Genomic DNA, 20,319 nt, shown 5'->3' on the forward strand with positions numbered 1-20,319 from the left:
GATTGTAAAGGTCATACATTTTAAAATAAATATTGCTATACACTATACGGCAATAAAGACGTGGTGTTGTACAAAGTGCTGCACAACCATACAAAAGCAGCAAAAGCCTGAAAAAAGCCTGCCATAATTCGAGAAGCGATTGTGGTGCAAATAAAAAAAAAGCAAATTCATCTGCAACCGGCAAAACGAATGAACCGTCCGCCCGACAGTTTGCCGCTAAGCCGTAAACATTGTCGGGCCGCCTGAAAAAAATACGACATACCTACTTTGTTCACGACCTTTTCTGAGCTCGAGGACGATTATAAAGCGAATCAAATGCAATGTTCACGGACCGTAGGTCCGAGCTGTGGTAGTCAATGAAACTTTGCTGTTTTTTTATTTGTTTGCGTTTTGGTGCACTGTAATCTAGCAGTATCGCACTACTGTAACATATATTACTGATTCGAGTACTCTAATGGTTTTGCAACGGAAGGATAGAAAAACATAATTTCTCTATCCGAAAAACACATTAGAAAAACATAGAAAAACATAGAAAAAAAAGAGCGCTTTTGTAGAGCAACGGGGCTCCCGCTGCAGTACTTCCGCTCCACGCCACGCCCACCGCCAGCGAACTCTTCCTGGCGCCGCTGATGCGCAACGTCACCATCGTCGGCTCTGACGAGGCGATTCCGGTGCATCACTAGCCTGACCTTTCCCACCCAGTACCTCCATGCTGGGATAAGCTCCATCTGGCGCTACAACGCGCAGTGGCTGGCGGCGCCCCGGTACCACGCTCTGGAGCCCTTCTTGGGGCTGGTAGCCACGCCTCCGCGGCGGCGCCTCCCCCAAGCATGTTCCGCCGTGGCTGCGGGACCGTATACCCGGAGAAACATTGGCGGAATACAGGGTTTTTGAAAATAACACCGACGGCGACAATTACACCAGCACGCTTGTCTTTCCGACTGCGCAGCTGCGGGCGCCGACACTGGCGCGGGTGGAGTGCTGGGTGCAGCCGGATCACCAGCGGGAAGTCTGGCTAAGGCAGACGGCGTACTTGCACTACATATCGGCAGCAGAACTGCTCAGATGGCTGGCTGCGAAGCCGCGGTTTCATATACAACGTTTTAGTGTAGAAATTCAGCGTGGTAATGCTGCCTGTGTATTGGGAACTGTTGAGCAGCATGAGCTGGATGGTTTATTTTTAATCTGTGCATGGTTTGTTCTCGAAAATTATTTTCAATTTAATTATTCATAACACTGACTTTTTTAAAACTGTTTATGGGGATATACTCATTCAAAAAGAATATACCCTTTTGTGGAGAAATGAAATTGGCTGCATAGGGCACAGTGCAAATGTATAATGGCCTGCGCTAACGGCTCTTGGGCACTGACAACACTAAGTCTTGAAATCATCCAAATTCGAGCACTGTAAAGCAGAAAAGCAAAACTGTTATTTGTGATTTTAGGGTGACTGTTCTTATGGTCGTGAACGCTCGTAACTGACCTAGCGCGGTTACCCAAAAACATGAACGCAAAAGCACCGGCACTCCACAAGCCCGATCTGTGTACACCTGGCTAGTTGTTTCGCGTGCTCTGCCAGATTTGTACACTCGTACTGGACAAGCCAGGCATGAAAAATGAATACAACGAAGGGTGCTAGTGCAAACCGTATTATCACACACGGAACCAGCGTCCAGCCTTTTGGATCGACAATTATAAAGCAGGCGTTGGTCGTACTGACCGGTGCAGCACACCCGCAGCGACAACAGCGGCAGTGGTGCCATAGAGCCAACTCCGCAGATGTTGACCAGAATTCCAAGTAGGAATAAAAATGCCCGACTGTCGCGCTGAGTGCTCGGGGCCAGCATGTTGTCCTGTCTACCGTTCTGAATATGGTGTGTTTTGAATGCAGGTAAGCGCATGCTACACATTCATGCACAGCAAATTGCGGAGCAGAGAGTGCCAACACTCGAAACTTTTTTAAATTTTATGACGCATTTTGGAACACCTAAAGTGAGTTCATTTGAAATACTGGTAGGTAAAAAGGATGTCACCCTGACATCGGTGTAAGACAGATTTTCATATTTACTTTTGTTTATTAGCACAATTCGAAGAATATCAGTACATAACTAATTATGTGCTGATAATCTCGAATTGCGCTTATAAACAAAACCTTTGGTACGTCTGGTTGTAGCTAAACTTTGGGGAATTTACGAACAGCTACAGCGCAACTCCCCTACCAAATACTGTGCGAACAAACGGTTTCCCGTTAATGCGTACAGGCCATTCAGCTGCACATTCATGGCATGTCGGCACGAAGCACACGGCAGAAAAGTATTTGGTTTGGGATGGCGTCAGTACTGCTGCTGAATCGTCAATACTGTTATAGCCACTTTGACTTGTACCACGATCAAGCGGCTCAACTGACGTCTTTGGCCAAAGGCTGGCCAGAGACGATAGTGACCTTTAGCGTTACCTTTTCCTATGCTTATGGTGCTCTTTTAGATAGCGCTCAATTTGATTAGTCCGATTCCTAACAAGTAACAACCACAACGGAACTGTCCTGACTGCCTTGGCATGCAACCATGTACGAGTACAAGATTATTGAATGTTCGACGCCGTACGCACAGAAGTAAGTGGCAACGATTCCTGCATTTTAATCGGCAGTAAATCAGAAATAGGAGAATTACAATACACCGTTTCCGATAAACAGCAGCACCGGCACATGCTCCGTCAGCATGCTCCGCCGCTCTCTCGCGTCAGCGTCACCGTCGAACGCCGGCCAGTCGCCGTTAACTAACCACTTAACTTCCAGTACGACACAACCCACCGCCCAACTATCACCGCGCAGTTCTAGCTTTCGCAACTTGTCAGCGGTATTGCTCGGCGCGGATTCGCTCCGGCGGGACGAAGAGGAAGGTGCCCCGCTCGTATCCCTCTGCGCTGCGTCGCTGATGTGCCAGTGATTTTAATTTGAGGGTTGCTTGTCTTGTAATTGGTGCGTTGGCCCAGATCATTATGTTGGCGCTCCCCAATCGCGGTGTGCGTAGACGTGATCGTGCAAGTATTCCAGACCGGCGAGACGGCGACGATTTGGCGGGTTATGTCTTACAATTGGAGAGCGGGGATAGTGTTGTAGTACTGCTGATCAGTTCTATGGTAAACATCTCCAGTATGATAAAGCAAAACAAAATACAAGCTTGTCTCGTACTTTCTAGCGCCTCAACACAACGGCAAGAACGCAACTCCTGCCGGCACGTGGCGCTACGCCAGACGATTTACCCTCTACGTGCATGCATTCCGGCATGGCTACCTATTACGTGCCAAAATCTCCATCTAATTTATAATAACTACCGATGTATACAAATTATAAAGGCATAACTTTTCTCCTGTATAATGACCTAACTCTTGACAGGGGTGAATTAGTTGTCATTGTCGTAAACGTAGTTACGTTTATAGATAATCGTTCACAGCGCAACTTTCGCGCTAAATACTTACCGGTACGTGTACGGTAGAAATATTATGGGAGAAGCTTGGTGGACTACACGGACACGGGCATAGTACATGATATTATGTACAATGCGACAGCACTTTTTCTGAGACCAGGATGTTTATAATTTGCAGCTGGGACTGCTCACGATGTCTGTAAGTTTTATTGCTCTTGGCATGTTCATATTTGTTCATAAATGATAAACTCATTCATGTTCATTATCACATCATAGACATACTGTATCTGTACTGTATATAATATAAAGTCTTTTTTTCTAGTTCGTCATAAGTAGACATAATTATAACATATGGGAAATGCAAGCCAAAACTTGTTAGGAAAAATGAACTAAAAAATTGCCAGTAGCATTTAATTGACTGTGTCTGTACATGTGCTACGAAGTGCCGGCCGGTAGCAACAAATAACCGGCACGGATAGTGTCAGCCGAAGTCTAAGAGCACGCAAAGCGTTACGAAAAAGAATAATTATCAATAATTAACTGAATTATTTATCACAGAAGGTCATGCTCGACGGTACGCTGCACAGTCCCGGTATCTTGAATAAATTAGACGGTCTGCAGATGTTAAGCAGCGAGGACGACGTCCCAGGTGCCGAAGAAGGACTTGTAGTCGCCGTTGTGCTGCAGCGGCGCGATTTGCGAGGGATTGCTGGAGCCGCAGCGCTGGCAGGAGTCGTTCGGGCCCAGGTACGTGTCTGCCAATTAAGACACATGTAAGAGCCATTATAATTTCTCTGCTTAGCGCAAGTGTCTTATATTATTGCTGGAAACGAGTGTGTTATCAATGTTTTGTACATTAATTACAGTAACAGAACACTGTTATCGCGACCATTATAATTTCTGACATTCAGTTAAGCAATGCTCCATAATGCACTCAATCTGCCATATCTTCACAGTGGCAAAGAATTACCCTTCTGTTAACATTTCTTAGCTGAGTGTGCAGTGTGCACGTGGTAATTAAGCGTTTGCGAATATTCAGATACAAACAGCGGCTATAGTTGTACATGTCAATGTCTTGAGGATTAATTAAGAAGCATGCTAAGCCGTGTGATTACAATACATGGTTACAACTGCCGTGGCCGTATGAAAAGGACGTACCTTCGGCGAAGTAGAGTTGCGTGGTGAAGATGGGCCCGACGGGGCGGTTGTTGGCGTCGACGGGCGTGATGCGGAAGTGGATGTGCGCCGGTCGGTAGCCGCCGTCGTCGTAGCGGCCCGGGTAGATGCTGTCGAACTGGTAGTAACCGCTGTTATCGGTGTAGATACGCAGACGGCAGCCCTGCACAAAAATATTTGTTCAGTACACAGTTGTGCAACTTGTGCCCATGAATTTACGTAGCTATACATGCAAATAATCATAGCCCCGATAAGTATAAAAATAATAAATAAATAACCCCGCTGAATGACAGGCATAAGAAATAATACTAAACGATCCCAATAATTAAGCCGAAAGCGTAAAACTACCGCAAAGGTCAACCTTTGCTTCTGCAAGAAAGTGAAATTAATTTCAAAAGGTCATCCTTAATCTTTATATATAAAGCAATTAATGGATGCTGTTAATAACATAAATAAATACACGCGACAGTACGTATACATACGTAGTCGGGGCTCTGGGGACTGATGTTGCTGTAGACGCCGTTGAAGTCGGCGGACCAGATGTCCATCAGCGCACGGACAGCCTGTCCTTGGCAGCCCTGGCCGGTCTGCAGCCGGCGGATGGTGCCGTTGAGGAAGAGGCGGTCGTGCGCGGGGACGTTGTAGCACAGACTGGCCCAGTCGCCGTTGACCGCCAGCGGGCGGATGGGCGCGTTGGGCTTGTAGTACGGACCCAGGATGTCCGGCCGCGTGATGTCGCACACGTCCTGCCGCAAACCTGCAACAAATGTCTCCACCTATAATCCCATACCGATGCATGCATTCTTTATCGGTCCGTATTTTAGTAATTTTATTTTTTACTTTCTTCTTTATCTTTCGATACCGTTGTAATTCATTATTATATACTGACCTCGGTTGTTGTTGCGGTTGGGATTATCGTTGGTGTACTCCGCAAACTGGTCGTACTGTCCGGCGGCAGCGTAGCCGATCACGCAGGCTAACAAGACAAACTTCAACATTTTCACTGATATAATGGTCAATTAGACAAGAAAATAAATAAGCGCGGAAGAGTGCAACGGTATAGCGAGAATGCCGAACATGGCGCAGCACTGCGTCGGTATTTTAAAGACTTCCGGCGGGCGTCGCAGTCTTGTTCGGAGCGGGAACAATGGTGGCAATGGAACGGCTGCTGGACGGGCTTTGTCGTCTTATCAACGCTTATCAGAATCTGAACTTGTAGCGACAAAACCATACTGTTGCACTGCATGCACTGCGCATTGTCGCGCTGACAGTGGTTTACATTTTGTTCAATGAACCGTTCGATTGGCTTCTTGTGTTGCAAAGATACGGCGCGTACCATTGGAACACATCATGATGTAAAGTGTATACTGTGTAGTGTGCAACAATCTTGCAGTCTAATCAGGAATTAAATGACAGAAAACAATATTACAGTACTCTAGTCACATGCTTAATTGCAGGGCTCTGTATCGTATCTATTCACCATTCTAATCAGCGCTTACCTTAGCCGGCGATAAAATCTCACCTGCCGTCCTCTTCGCTATATTCTTTATCAGTCTGCGTAATCAACTATAGCTGCAAACCGGTTTAGACGTGTTGAAATCAAATCATGAGCGCCTGCACACGGGTAAGATGCAGCGGGAAAGTGATAAAATTTACTAAAGCGATGGGAAAGTTGCCGCTTGCCTTACTACATAATGAGTTATTTATATAAGGGCTACTGACCATTATGGCTTATCGAACCAGGCTACTCCCATTCCCTGTACCACTGCCGGACTTTTACGTTGTGCCTAAACATGGTGCTTATGCGCCGCGCCTGATTTAACCATATGTACTGCCGCAACGTCACACTCCAGCCGGCTGACGGCAGCATTGCCGTCAACTGGTTCGACTGACATGGTTTTCCTCCCTATATAATATATGGCTTCGCTTTCCGCTTCAGCAAGCACTTCAAATTAATTCATGTAGTTTGTGGTAATAATAGTTAATTCATTTAAATTAACTTGCGACTAATATTTATAATAAACTTATTAATTCTATCTGCGAAAACGTTGTCAGTACTTACATTATTATACGTACATACTGTACATTAAACAGCTAATTCGAGAGAGAGATACATGTACAGGTGAATTATTAACGATGAATCGTTTTTATTAGAAGCAACTTAAAACGCGTAAGCCATATATACCACCCGGTGACCTTTAGCCAAACATGCACACAACTAGTTTGAAATAGAGGTAAGAAACTGACGTCAGAATTGGTGGAATTCTAATGCTCGTGCGTATAAAATTGTATGGGTATGAAGTGCATCGTGCGGTGTGTCGGTCACTCGGCGGCGTTGTCCATGACGGCCTCGCGCTCAAAGCGGGCGTCTTCGGCGGCGCGGGAGTGACGGTAGCCGGAACCGCGGTAGCTGGATCCGCGGTAGGAGGAGCCCGAGCCGCGGTTGTAGCTGGAGCGGCGACCCGAGCCGCTGTAACCCGACGATCGGGAGTAGCTGTCCTTGGCTTCTACACCGCTATCCACCAGCAACACGCCTGCACATTTAATTAATTTGTATTAATATTAGTACATACTAATACATACAATATTATGCAGTTATACGTATACAGCACGTGTTTAATTTACTAACAGCAACAATAAAATTAATATAATACTTGGTATTATATATAATACATGTACATATATTAATGACAGTAATTAATGGTGATACATAAATATAAATATATATAATACTTGCTTAATGGCAATATTTAATACGAATATTAATTAAATACTTTAAATATAGGTATTAGCTGTCGATTTCAGTAATTCTCGAACAGCAGCGCAATAACGCATAATTCGTTCAGCATTTACTCGCTTACCGGCAACGATAGCCACGATCAGCACAAGAGCGATGACCTTATACATTCTGCTGCCTTTTCCCTAGTGAACGGAATAGAAGAGCAAATTCCAAGGCAATGGAAGACTTCAGCCGAATTAAAGTTCTTTCTTCCCGGTCGAACAACTACGGTGAAATGTCAACTTTTTACTGGCTTTTTATACCGATTCTTCTTTGGCGAATAAATATACGTTGGTGTCACGCCGCATGCAAAGTGACGCGTAAATTAATCCCGGCACACTTTTGTCCAGGCACCATTATTTGCCATGGAATCTTCTTCGATGCCAACACCTATGGACAACCGTCAGGCCGCCTTACTCATCAGACCAGACCGCTTCTTCTCGTATATGCGTAGTGGAGTGGGCGAAACCGGTAGAATTAGTGCAAAATCAATAAACTTCAACGCTATAATGTAATCATGCCGTCCATATCATTGCGCTCACACGTGTACGTATCTGTAGAAGTACACTAATTCGGTAAATAAAACTACGGATTTTATTAATCCACGGGGTCAACAATTTTTGACCTAGCCAAAAATGGCGCTGCGACCGTGGCAGATTTTAGCGTGCCTGGGAACTGTTAGCAGTCGGTAAATTTTGCCTAACGCGTCAAGTTTGATTGAGCTGAAAAACGGCAGTAAAAAGAGAAATAAAAACATAGGGATGAAAAATAAAAATGTAGACAAGTTAGGATGAAATTTATTTCTCCAGAATAATTTGTTTCTTAAGAATAAGACATATGTATTTTCAAAGAGCAAAGTAAAAATCTGAACAGTAAACACAGAAAAAGAAAAACAGGAATAAAAGCGAGAAAATAGGAAATAGCGGCGAATTATAAAAAATGCGATGTGTATTCATCACACCTGAATTTTATGTTCGTGCGATAATTGAAATTTCTTTCTTGTTTTCCGCTGCATAACAGACAGCACCGGAAATTAATCTTCATAACGTAAAGTGATGTTTGTCTGCCGGAGAAACGTCGTGTCAGCGCGAAAGAGCGGACTCAGTGGAGTGAAGCAAAACACGCGTGACGGATTAAAATGGAAGTGAGCAAACACAGCCACAGCCGTCTTGCAACAGTGGCATTATTTTGGCAGGCTGCAGTACTGCTACCGACAGCCGGCATCGCGGAATTTTTAAATTTAATTTTACCCTCGTGCCGGCTGCCGAGACTGCGTCTCCGACGCTCCGGCCTTCCGGGGAGGCGATGGCGTTTTCTGTGAAACAGTCAAAGCTGCACAGTTGTGTAGTTAGTCAATTAATTTTCCGGTGAAGCTTTCAAAGCATCAACAATAATTCTTTCGCTGGCGATGTAAACAGCGGAAACTGTCCATTTCTCCGAAATATTTTCCAAGTCACAATTTCAACGTCCCGCTAGGATTCTGTGTTTGATTTTTACGCGGCAGGATTTTACAGACAACTTCCGCTTAATTTTCCCGTCAATCTTGCATGACTGTTTTCGGACGTTCCCGGTCGTCTGGGACGGTAAAAGGTCACTTTAATTTTGCGTTAAAATAGCGTTGATTGCATGGAGAAAACAGCTGGCCTGATGCGCGCCGTCACGTGCGCAAATGATTACTAAATAAAACACCGGGAAACACGAGCCGGCACGCATTGTTAGCGGTACAGTAAAACGCGCAAACTGGCTTTATCAAGCGCTCAAATTAAGCGCATTATGTGCCGCGAGTATACGATAAGCTGCCATTATAGCAGCGCGAGGCGGCCTAATCACACGGGCCACTTCCGGCGCGGCGTGGGCGCCACCGCGGAAACCGGCTGGCCAAACACGCAGCGGATGTTGCCGGCCACAATTGGCTGTATTTAAAACTATACTGTATAGGTAATCCGCGACTGCAGCCCGCGCACGAACACCGGCATGTGATCAACGGGAACTTGATTATACACACCATGTCAATCTGAACCCGTGCCCATAGTGTACCTGTACAGTAGCGCTTGTAGTTTGAACGTTTCCTGATAATCCTGACGGTTGATTCTATGAGTGCATTGTGTCCGGTGTGGCGTGTTACAAAAGCGTCAGCGGAAGAGGGTCATTTCACGCCGCTGCAGCGGGAACAGCACCGCTTCCGGCGCTTCCGGCGGCCGCGCGTATTGTTAGCCAGCCTATAATAATGTGGTCGCGCCGCTTAATCAGCCGGTGGATGTGGATGGAGCGGAAATGCGAAAACGCTGTAGCGCAGTGACTCCTCTTGATCGTCATTATTGCCTGCTATTTGCAGCCAGTTTGGCAGGAACGGCTTCGCGGATCGACTGATTAATATAGCGTTATATCTAATTTTTCGCGCAGTTTTTACGTGGAGTGCGTCCCACGCCGTGGAATGCGTACGCCTTGTATGAATGCCAGCTGATTTTCGGTTTACGCACACATATACGGAAAATCAGTCCGGGATGGAAGAACGGCAACAGCTGTACGCGGATTGATCTCCCACGCGATTCCCGTGGTTTTGCAACTAGTTTCTCTCAGCGTGCGATATTTGTGTGATATAACAGGCTCCTGATTTATCTCTTTTAGTAATCCATCGTTCAGTGATAGTTTAATTGCTTTTATTTAATAAGAATGTCCGGCAACGCATCCCAACAATTAGCTGCTGTGGTCATTAATGTGACCTTTACGGGACTGTCGGACGGACCGACGTGGACCGGCTCGGCGCTCTTCGAAGTAGTCGTCACTGTCCTAGCCTTCATTTTTAACACGGCGGTGCTGCTCGTGTTCCTGTACCACAGCCACCTGCAGACCTCCTTCACGCTGAACATCATGGCGTTGCTGGCCTCCAACATCATCCTGACCATCATGAACTTCCCGCTGGACATCATCGGCAGCGTGTACAGCAGCTGGTGGCTGAGCAGCGCCGCCTGCAATCTGTACTTATACGGCAACTGGGTCCTGGAAGGCGGGATGATGCACATGCACGTGTTAATCACGGCCAACCGCATCTGGGCCATGCAGTTCCCGGTGTCGTATAAAACGCACCACGGGAGCAGCAAGCGTACCGGATTATTCCTGATTTTGCTCGCCTGGATTTACGTTCACGTGGTTTGTTTGCCGGGTGTCGTGTTAGACGCGCTGTACTACCGGCAGCCCCCCGCGGACGGCTGCAGCATGAACGACGTCCAGGTGGAGTGGATCAACACGGCGCAGTTCCTCGTCTACGACATGCCGGTGCTCTTCATCGTCTTCGCCTATCCCTTCCTCCTCCTGAAGCAGCTGCAGCGCAACCGGAAGTCCCTGGAGCGCCGCGGGACGCTGATGGTCAGCCACGCCCCCTCGCGCATGTCCCCCTCCAACGGCCAGGACGGCCACCACGCCCCGCTGCAGCGCCGCAAGTCGGTCTTCTCCAAGGAGACCACCCGCGCCTTCCTGGTTTTAACGGTCGTCACAGCGAGTGTGTTCATCTGCTGGACACCCTCGCAGATCTGGTGGACGATCAAACTGGCCAACTCCCGGATCCAGCTGCCGGACATCTTCTACAAGGTCACCTCGGCGCTGTACGGCCTGCAGGCCGTCATCGATCCGCTGCTCTTCGTGGTGACCTTTAAGGACCTCCGCGATGTCGTCCTGGATGGGGTCAAGGAGGGGTGGCGGTGCGGGCGGGAGCAGCGCCGGCGGACCTCCATCTGGTCCAGCAACACCGCCCGCGGCCAGGTGCATCCGGCTTAATAAGGGATTAACCAGCTTGGAGATTAAGCGTTCAGAACGGTGCTTTTTGATTGTAGCCGTAATAAGTGTTAAATTTGCCATAATATCGTGTCAAGTCGTGCGCCGTGTATGATGCATATTAAATAAAATCAGCCATTTATTGTTTACTGTGACGTACTGTACATGCGCGAGTATCCCGAGAATTTAATTAAAGACACCGGGGATAATCTGTACCGATTTGTGAACAAATTAAATTGAGTAACTTTGTTAGTTACCCGTAATTTTAATTAATTCAGTTGGCCTTATCATTGTCACGGTTGTAGGCAAAGGTTGCCCGGCAACGGAATATAGGTACTCAAGAAGAATATATAGAACTAGTAATGATAGATAGAACACATAATGATAGAAGCAAGATGAGTGGAATCATCTGATCTGAATTATCATCTGATGAGCAAGATGAGTGGAATTATACAATGTCATATATATATATACATAATATGTAGAAGTACATATTAGTGCATGCATTAGTACACAAGGACTTGTTGTAACTGCTTTGCTTTGATGATTTATCGTTAGTGCTGCATTTCAGCAAACGATACATTCATGCCAGTTTTCTTCTTAATAGCCGTTGACGGCGTCGTTGTCAGCTTGTTGACTGTGTGCTGACAACGCGATGGAGCCTCGATGGACAAGTGCCGTTGTCGCCTGAAGTGTGCGGCAGCCGGGTCGCTTGTGGTTCATGCAGTGTTCTTCCTGACCCGTTCCTCCTCGTGAGCCTGTCCACCGGCCGTACCGAAGGCCTGCCGCAACGCCACCTGCCACTACAGCATCCAACCCCGTCAGTGCATTCACACTGACCGCATCATAGCTAAGCTCTTTCACTGCAGACGACGCTTATACCTCACGTGCTCTGCAGATAACGGCGTGTTGACCTTTTGCAGTGGAGCGCCTTGTGCAGGACGCCGCGTCCAACCCCGCCAGCAAGAAGATCCACCTGGTCTTCGAGCCAGTCGCCCCGCGCGCCACGCGCCGCATGGTGCAGTTCGTCGCCGTTGACGCCGGCGCGACAGTCGCCTTCCCGTGCGCCGTGCACAACGTGTCTGACCGCGCTCCGCTGCCGCACTTCGCCTGGATGCACAATAAACGTGTGCTGGCCCACCTCCGCAACGGCCGCCTCATCAACACCGGCCCCTTCGACCTCCAGCACTCCGTCCAATCCCGCCCGGCGCCGGCCTCCCCCTTCGCCGACGCCACCGTGACCTTGACCTGGAAGAACGTCACCTGGCCGGCCAGCGGCGACGTGACCTGTGTCCAGCACTGCCTCGGGTCTCCAGGAATGTTGCCCGTGCTACTAGAGACCGCGGAGGCGCCCTTATGCGCCAGTCACTACTTCCGGCTGCTTGTCTTCTCCTCCGCCAGCGAACTCTTTGCAGTCCCCATGTCCGACGTCAGCGTGAATCGCGGGGCGGACGCCCACATCAGCTGCGTCGCCCACCGCCTGGAGGGAAACATGCCGGCGTTTATTTGGCGCCTCAACGGCCACGTGACCGCCGCCCCCGCCGACCACCCGCTGCAGGCGCTGGCCCGTGCCGTGGTGGACCGACGGAGCCGCTTCCTGCCGGCGGAGCACTTCCCTTTAAGCGGCATCTCCACGGCGGAGGATTCCACCATCGCGTTCTCTACTCCGCGACGGCGACGACAGTCAACAGCTCGCTGACCGTCAGCCGGTTGGACCTGCATACGTCGGCGCGTGTCGAGTGCTGGGTGCGGCCGGACGACCGACAGGAGGTGTGGCGCCGGCAGACCGCCTCCCTGGACGTTTTGACCACTCCGGCTGGGTAATGTTTCTTCTCGGGATAGCCGTTTATAGATGTCTGTGGCACGGTGTTGGGTGCTCAATATGCAGTGCACACAATTACAGACTTGTTCTGATTTTTGCATTCACAAATTATTCAAGTACAGAGAAACACGATAACCTAAAATTACGATTTTTTTCAACACTGACAGATAAATAAATAAATCTTCATTAATTTCTGTCTAAAAAAATCAGTTATCTGTCTGATACTGTATTCATAAATAGGAAAAAACAAATCTCTGCCAACGTGAAGCAGAATTTTTCCTTCCGACCGGTGCGTGTATGAGCTAATACATTATTAATTTTACACAGTATCCCAACTAAAAAGAACAAAACTTAAAAGAATCAATGTGTGGGAAGCAAATATACACCAATAAGAAGTTATTAAAATCAAAAATGCCCAGGTCATATTTTGTGCATATTTTATTTAGGAAAGTGGCTCAATCTGTACCAAGTTCGGAATTGACCGTAACTGTCTCGTTGCGGACCAAATTCCGCAACGAGCGCAACAGCGCTAACGTGTATGCTACACTGTTGCGGCGTTGCAGCAGCCCTGTCCAACACACATGCTGGCACTGGTTGCGGCCCGTTGCTGCGTGTTGTGGCTGATAATAATGCAGGCTGGTGACTGGTCTGCCTTGCAGTCACGCTTGTACTGTTGCGGTCTTGTTGCGTCAGATAATGTTTTTGGTGCCGCAACTTGTTGCGCAACAGGATCTTGGTACGAATTGAGCCAGTCCTAATTATAATGTTTGTTGTATAATACATACGAGTATAATATTATTGGTTCCGTATAACATGCATGTTAATCAAATTGCACCTTTCCAATTTTCTAACATAAGAAAATGCGCAAGGCTAAACAAATATTACGATAATCGGAATCTTTCAATCAGAAATCGATGACAAAAATTTTGAATTGTATACCCGGAGAGATATGTATTCCAGTTAGTAGAATACAGTTGTGCCAGATACAGTAATGCGGAAGCGCAGCCGCCGTCGTTTCTTGTCGTAATATAATTTCAAGGAAAAATACAAATTAACATAATGAATATAAATAAATCAAAAGCAGAAGATATTGCAGTAGATAAAGGGTATATTTATGTAATCTACCAAACTAAACAATAAATAGCGAAAACGAAGAAATGCTTCGTCAAATTAAACAAATAAAAATATCATCGTGACGACAAAATGGATTTCAAATATAAAGGAAAAACAAAAATATTTCATCGATTAAACAGCTAAAAATTAATGGGAGAACTTACTGGTTACGTTTGTATGCTGAGGAGGTGTATTTTTATTGTCCTGATAATTTTGTATGGTCCAACCAGCCGTCTTCCCGACGTATCGGATCCCGTACGGATAAAGGTAGTCTACTCTTTATATCGGTATAATAATTACTAAACTGTACTGTACACGGAGTCAGTATAAAGAGCCATATCCGCATAATAATTACTAAACTGTACACGGAGTCACGGACCATACAACTGGTACAGTATAGTGATTAAATCAGCAGTTAACGATTCCGGTATACAACACATATTGTACTGTACAATACAGGGCTGTGGCTGTGAGATTATTCTTAACCAGAATGTGACCACCTGGTGTATATTAGACGTATATTAAATATGACTTCTTTTATTTTCAAACTTCACGAATTAACTTTTTATTTCAAACTTGTACAAACAAATGCCCTTTAAAAACTTAGACTCAAGTAACCAAAAGCTAGAACCAATAAAACAACTCCTCTAGCTCTTTTGAACAACCAACAGCTCAAAGAACAGAAGCGGCATTTCCACGCTGAATTTCAACAAAAACGCGGTAGCGCCCGCCTCTCCTGTTTGTTCCTTTATGCGTCGACCCACTTCATTGATGAACTGACGAGTACTGAACGGGACCTTCCGCGCGGCTACGGTCGTCGCCGGGTCCTAGAAACCTTCCCTACAGCGACGTCAGCCATCTCCCTCCCGACGCTTTCCACACGCGTCTGGGGGATATCTGCACCTCTCGCGACACTGTGACGACATCCGGGACGTCGTCAATCTGTCCGCAACCGCAAGTGATCAGGCTCACGGGCACCCCGGGGCTTGACCTTTTCGGTGGAGATTGGACGCGTCGGACGCGTCGGTCAGCCGTCAACAAATCAATAATTATTTCATTTTAACATGGTTGCAGCATGTGTCTATATAATATGTTTTGCACTGGAGATCGCCCTGCTGAGGACGTGTTGCAAACCCCAGTGATATCGAAATTGAATCCGACCGGCTTGCAAATGTGGCCTGACCCGTCGGCGGTGGTTGCAGTCTTCCGACTTCAAATTTCTTTCAAGCTTTCATTGACGTCTTAGAGCAAAAGTGTTAAGTTTGGGCTGTTTCCCGACCAGTACTCTTGCGAAACAGCCCTACCATCCGCCGAGTGTTACCCATCCGGCGTGACCTTTGCAGAGTCACTGCGGGCACCGTGTAAAGATTGGGTGACCCCATTTCCGCCCTCGCAGTGCAGCCACGGAGTGTCTCAAATGTCCGTTCGCGACAAAATCGCGTTGAAAAAATGTTCAGTGTACGCTTAAAACTCTGCATCAAAACAAAAGGCTCGAGACGTTACCACCGACCACTTCTCCAGCACGTTATGGCTTTTTTAGTCATCGCTTCATTAATTTTTCCCTCCATGTCCCACACTTATATTTCCTTTTCTGTGTTGTAGAATTTGGTGATAGCGCGCAGCGAACACCGTGTGGGCCGTACAATAACTTCCAGAAAAATCCCCGCAGAAATCTTAAGCGCTGAGATTTCCCAGGGGCAGACATAAGCATAAAAAACTTAACCGGTACCCCTTCCCCTAAAACACCGCTCGGCTCCCTACTAGCACATCAAAAGATCAACGTTGGTTTTGATGTTGCTGGATGCGCACTAAAAAATTTTATTAGAAATGTGCCAAAAAAGCAATAAAACGACTTACAGAAATATTTTTACTTTGATTTTATGCAACTGCCCACACGTGCTGCGAGCGACCTGTATATGCGGTAATGCCGGTACATGGTCCAGTCTCCAGAGCGGCGGGATATTTTGTATATAATACAAACAATATTCATACTTTGTATAATATTATAATACAAAGAATATAATACATCCGGCTAGTGCACGTACACAGTACTAGTACCATAAGCTGAATTGTCGGTGACTCGGTACTCGGTATACATGGAGTGTACAGGCTACACCGACATGTACAATACACCTACTGCGTGTATGTACAGGGGTGTATCTGTAGGTGTAGCCAGCAGATTACACCAACGAATGGTGGTGATTAGTTTGTCATTAATTTGTTTTCCTTATGGTGTTGACTAACAGGGATGCCGGTGCAGACAGTGCATTGCTGCAGCATCGCGGAAATGGATAGTACTGTATAGAGGTGTGACGTTCTAGTACTATCATACTCTATCGTACAATACATACAGGTAGCTGCATAGCGCGCTAGCGGTGTTTATAATACCGTAGCCCGGCAATTCTGCAGCTGCTGCACAAATACAGTAGCCGGCTAACTAACTGGCTGCCTGTGTAGCCTGCCCGGCTAAATTCGCCGGTAGTTGCTAATAGAAAAGCTTGTCAGGGCGTCAGTTTGTCACTCTACGGGAAGCAGCTCTTGTGGCGCTAATCGAAGACTCGCATTTTGTGCCGCATCGCCGTTGTGCATTCCAGTGACATCCAGTCGTGATTTTGCCACTGCATCACCATCAAGATGAAGCGCCATCATGATTCCTGCTTGGGAACCTATTTAAGCAACGATGGACGAATTGTCGGCAAAGATCCGTTGCAACCACCGGCAAAACGGCGGAAGATAAATCACCTCCCTCACTCGGGGCGCCATTCCAGAAAGTTCTTCTGTCAGGCGGCCCTCGTGGCCGCTGCAGTGATCCTGTTAGTCTGCATTTTGCAATTGTACCAACATACTGCGTCCGCCATAAAAGCTAAGAAGTTTTCTTCGCTATTTTCTGTACGTGATCTTATTAATCTATATGTTTTCTTTTAAATACTACCGGGGAACTGAAATTCACATTAAAATTTACTATCACTATTACTTGCAATTTATTTTAAGTTAACTAAAATTATGATGATTATTTATTCGAATTTATGGATAATTTAACATATATCAAGTGGGTCTACAAATAGTTGAAATTTCATCAAAATTTTACTTAATTGATTGACTGCACAACTACACATATCGGTAGGCTTCCGCATATTGACACTAATTAAAATGTGCGCTGTGAATCAAGTTGATCTTAATGCGAGCATGACCAGTTGTCGGATTGTACGGCAAGATTTTGCCGACTTATTGGCAAACAACTACGGGAAAGAATTGAACGTAAATATTAACGTTTAATTTCGTAATTAGGTGAATTCAAAGAGGACAACTTACAGGGCACCATCCCTGGTGCCTCCGTGCAGTTTCTGCGGAAATCCATCGGTGAGACGGCATTTGAGACGAAATCCGTCGGAGACACAGATTTTGACGCCCCGACCGCCGAGCAGTCCAGTCTGCTCACAGTCATCAACAAGCAGGCCGACATCATCCAACGCATCGCACGAATGATGGAGTTTTGCTGTGCCCACCAGAGCCATGATGACCTCATCCTGCTACACGTTATCATGCAGCACTTCGTCACTGGTAACGCGCAGGCCACTGAGACCCTCATGGTCTGAGAGAGCAGCAAGCATTTCCAAGGCCACAGCATCTGTGCGTTGGCGGACGCGGCCGCTGTGCCGGTGCAAGGACGGATTCGGCACTACCGCCCGGAAATCCTGGCCTGGAACGGGATGAAAGAGTTTGCGCAGAAGAAGCTGGTCGCCGGATATTTTCTTGGTTAACCATGAAAGACAATAACGATTATCCATGCATTGTATTTGTGCCCGAAATTTGACTGTATGCAAGCGTTTCGCATATCGCGCGAACTACGGTGAGACTCACCACGCCGCTGACAAATTGTTGTGGAGTGATGCGGTGAACTGGAAAATGTCGATAATTAATTAACTGAGTTGTCTTACGTGACGGCAATTTAATTGCTAAGAGTGCGACTGTGCTTATGAATAAACGTGTGAAGTCTGAACCTTACTGCTGCTTGTCAAGTTGGTTTGTGACCTTCGATTTCCCTATTCCTTATGTTTCCAATACTCGTAGCAGATTTGTGTTTGGCTTGGAGAGCCGCCTTACAGCAAATCTAATTATTCTGCTCCACAAGTGTACAGCGTTTCAGTATATAAGAGGCGAAACCAAGCGCCGTCCACCGTTCACCTCTATAATTCTATCACTGCCGTCACCAGTGAAGTTACGGGGATACAATACAGTACGGTACATATGGTTAAATCCGGCGCGCTGCATAAAGCGCCATGTTCAGCCATAACGTCACACTACAGCCGGATGACGGCAGCAGTACAAGGGAACGCATTGACTTAACCTTTACCCTTGGAAATAGTGAGCCGACGCTACTACGGACTTGGTGACGGCAAAGGTCACGGCGCACTGCGGCAGCCGGAGCATTTTATGCTGCGAGAAGCGGTTACGGAGTTAACTGTATCTGTCCTGCATCATAACTACTGCTACTGAAAATGTGGCAGCTAAACAGGGCGTGGCCTCGTTGCCTAAATAAATGCTGCAAATGTCTGTAAATGCGCTCTTTTCCTCACTGCAACCGGGATGTGGTGGCACTAGCAATTGTGACTGTGCGCCCGCGTTCCTTCCGAGCGACACACTGTTCATATCACATTCACGGCTGACAAACATTCGCTGCATGCCCACCTTTGCCTATAACACGGTTAAGCTAACAGTAGCGAGAAAAATAATAGCGCTGAGTCTTTGGGTTGCGGTTCTTCCTTTAATTAAATGCCTGATTCTGCTTAGGAAAACTGCTTTCACGGCACACATGCATAGGCAACGTTAATCGAACGTAGAATAGTGCCAGTGTTAAGCGATCAAACGGGGCTCCGGCCTGCCAATGCACTCCATAGTGAATTCTCGTAGTTTTAATTATTTTTGATAACAGTTTTCTTTCTATTCCGTTTATATTGATTAATTTTTAACGATTTTCCTGATTTCAGTGAGTCTCCGTTAAAATATTATTTATTTTGGTTACCTGTTACCTGGAACCCCAAGCAACGTTTTGGGGACGCGGAGGGAAAGTAACGGGCCTTCCGCCAGGGAATTCCACTGGCTCTCCTGGTGCACCGCGCAGCCGGGAACTTGGCCGTCGAAATGGGTCAGCGGCTGGGTGTGGCGGGTGGACTGGCCAGTACGCGGGCGCCCAGGGACCGGAGCGCGCAGCCCAAGGCGAAATTTTCAGGAGAATTTTGATTCCCCGCTAGTACGTATTTGAAAAGAAAGCATCTGAATTAATTAAATCACGTATACGTATAGAAAATAGGGAACAAAATTTGTTACATTTGATGGTGTGTCTTCGACCATGAGCGGTGCGGGCGCCGGTTGTCGGCACAAAATGAATAAAAGTTTGCCCACAAACGGCGCCGGCACCGTTCATGATCGAAGACACACGGTTTGTGAGCACTGTGCTTGTACCGATTCAGTCCAGAATTCAGCGCAGTGTCCGTCCTCAAAATGTAAGTTACATACTGTATAACGACGAAAATATTAAAAACAAAAAATCAACGAATGGATTATTTTGTTAAGCGAATAACATTCCCAGTGATTATCAGATTTAAAGCGGATTACCGAGATTTCTTGATGGTAGTAGAGAAGACTAATCAGCATAGCGCGCACTGACCTTTTCTCGGGTTGACTTGCCTGCGGCTGCGGGGGACGGCGCATTCGCATTCGCTGCCAACGGCAAGTCCAAGGCGGCCTCCACTGTCCTTCCAGCAGCGCCAAGGGCACCGCTGCCGGTCGCCAAGCAACGTAAACGCCGGTGTACACCGTGGTCTACCGGGTGGAGCAAAAAAATGGCGGTCCGGTTTATCGTTGTGCACTGGCCCCGCCCAACATCCGATTGACTTCACATTAGTTTTTTTCGAAAGAGCAATGTTTAAGACATAGAATTGCTTAATCGTATTAAACCTAAACAAAGATTTAGCTTCTTCGTAATTTATTTAAATAAAATAGGTGGATTTTGACGGTGTCCCAGAACCGAAAATTTGGATTTCCCCATTAGCGAATTAAAAATTGCTACTAGTATTATTCAGCGTAGTAGGTTAAAGTTAGTCACTTTAGTATTTTAGGTAGAGGGATTGTTTGAATTGTTTCTTGTTTTTTTAACGTAAAGGTATACGGTATTCTGGTCAGGTCGCGTTCGGTGCAGAAACTGGAGAGCTGGAGCGCCGCACATTTAATTT

At 46.7% G+C, this 20,319-nt stretch overlaps 3 protein-coding genes across 4 annotated transcripts; 2 read left to right on the top strand and 1 right to left on the bottom strand.

The window, feature by feature from the left end:
* Positions 1-3,722: 3,722 nt before the first annotated feature.
* LOC129598997 (uncharacterized) lies at positions 3,723-5,776 on the bottom strand. The gene is made up of 4 exons (XM_055497108.1): positions 5,491-5,776; positions 5,084-5,358; positions 4,584-4,764; positions 3,723-4,180 (listed from the first exon to the last, which is right to left on the bottom strand). Exons 1-4 carry the CDS (start codon positions 5,597-5,599, stop codon positions 4,050-4,052), a joined length of 696 nt encoding a protein of 231 aa, XP_055353083.1. The 5' UTR covers positions 5,600-5,776; the 3' UTR covers positions 3,723-4,049.
* Positions 5,777-10,247: 4,471 nt separating this feature from the next.
* On the top strand, positions 10,248-11,208 carry LOC129598995 (octopamine receptor beta-2R-like). The gene has a single exon (XM_055497105.1). The coding sequence runs from the start codon at positions 10,252-10,254 to the stop codon at positions 11,152-11,154; it is 903 nt and encodes a 300-aa protein (XP_055353080.1). The 5' UTR covers positions 10,248-10,251; the 3' UTR covers positions 11,155-11,208.
* Positions 11,209-11,558: 350 nt separating this feature from the next.
* LOC129598996 (uncharacterized) lies at positions 11,559-13,224 on the top strand. Of its 2 annotated transcripts, none has more exons than XM_055497107.1 (2): positions 11,559-11,971; positions 12,050-13,224. In XM_055497107.1, the coding sequence occupies exon 2, from the start codon at positions 12,167-12,169 to the stop codon at positions 12,848-12,850; it is 684 nt and encodes a 227-aa protein (XP_055353082.1). In that variant the 5' UTR covers positions 11,559-11,971; positions 12,050-12,166; the 3' UTR covers positions 12,851-13,224. The 2 variants fall into 2 exon arrangements, with proteins under 2 accessions (XP_055353082.1, XP_055353081.1); XM_055497106.1 differs by having other exon boundaries at positions 12,075-13,224.
* Positions 13,225-20,319: the final 7,095 nt, after the last annotated feature.

This window comes from Paramacrobiotus metropolitanus, unplaced genomic scaffold, assembly GCF_019649055.1.
Source record: "Paramacrobiotus metropolitanus isolate TYO unplaced genomic scaffold, Prichtersi_v1.0 Parri_scaffold0000134, whole genome shotgun sequence".
NCBI lineage: Eukaryota > Metazoa > Tardigrada > Eutardigrada > Parachela > Macrobiotidae > Paramacrobiotus > Paramacrobiotus metropolitanus.

Coding starts and splice junctions, on each gene's coding strand:
- LOC129598996 (XM_055497107.1), top strand. CDS start 12,167: ATGGTGCAGTTCGTCGCCGTTGACGCCGGCGCGACAGTCGCCTTCCCG.
- LOC129598995 (XM_055497105.1), top strand. CDS start 10,252: ATGGCGTTGCTGGCCTCCAACATCATCCTGACCATCATGAACTTCCCG.
- LOC129598997 (XM_055497108.1), bottom strand. CDS start 5,599: ATGTTGAAGTTTGTCTTGTTAGCCTGCGTGATCGGCTACGCTGCCGCC. Junction 4,765..5,083: donor GTCCCCAGAGCCCCGACTAC/GTATGTATACGT, acceptor ATTTTTGTGCAG/GGCTGCCGTCTGCGTATCTA. Junction 4,181..4,583: donor GCAACTCTACTTCGCCGAAG/GTACGTCCTTTT, acceptor CTTAATTGGCAG/ACACGTACCTGGGCCCGAAC.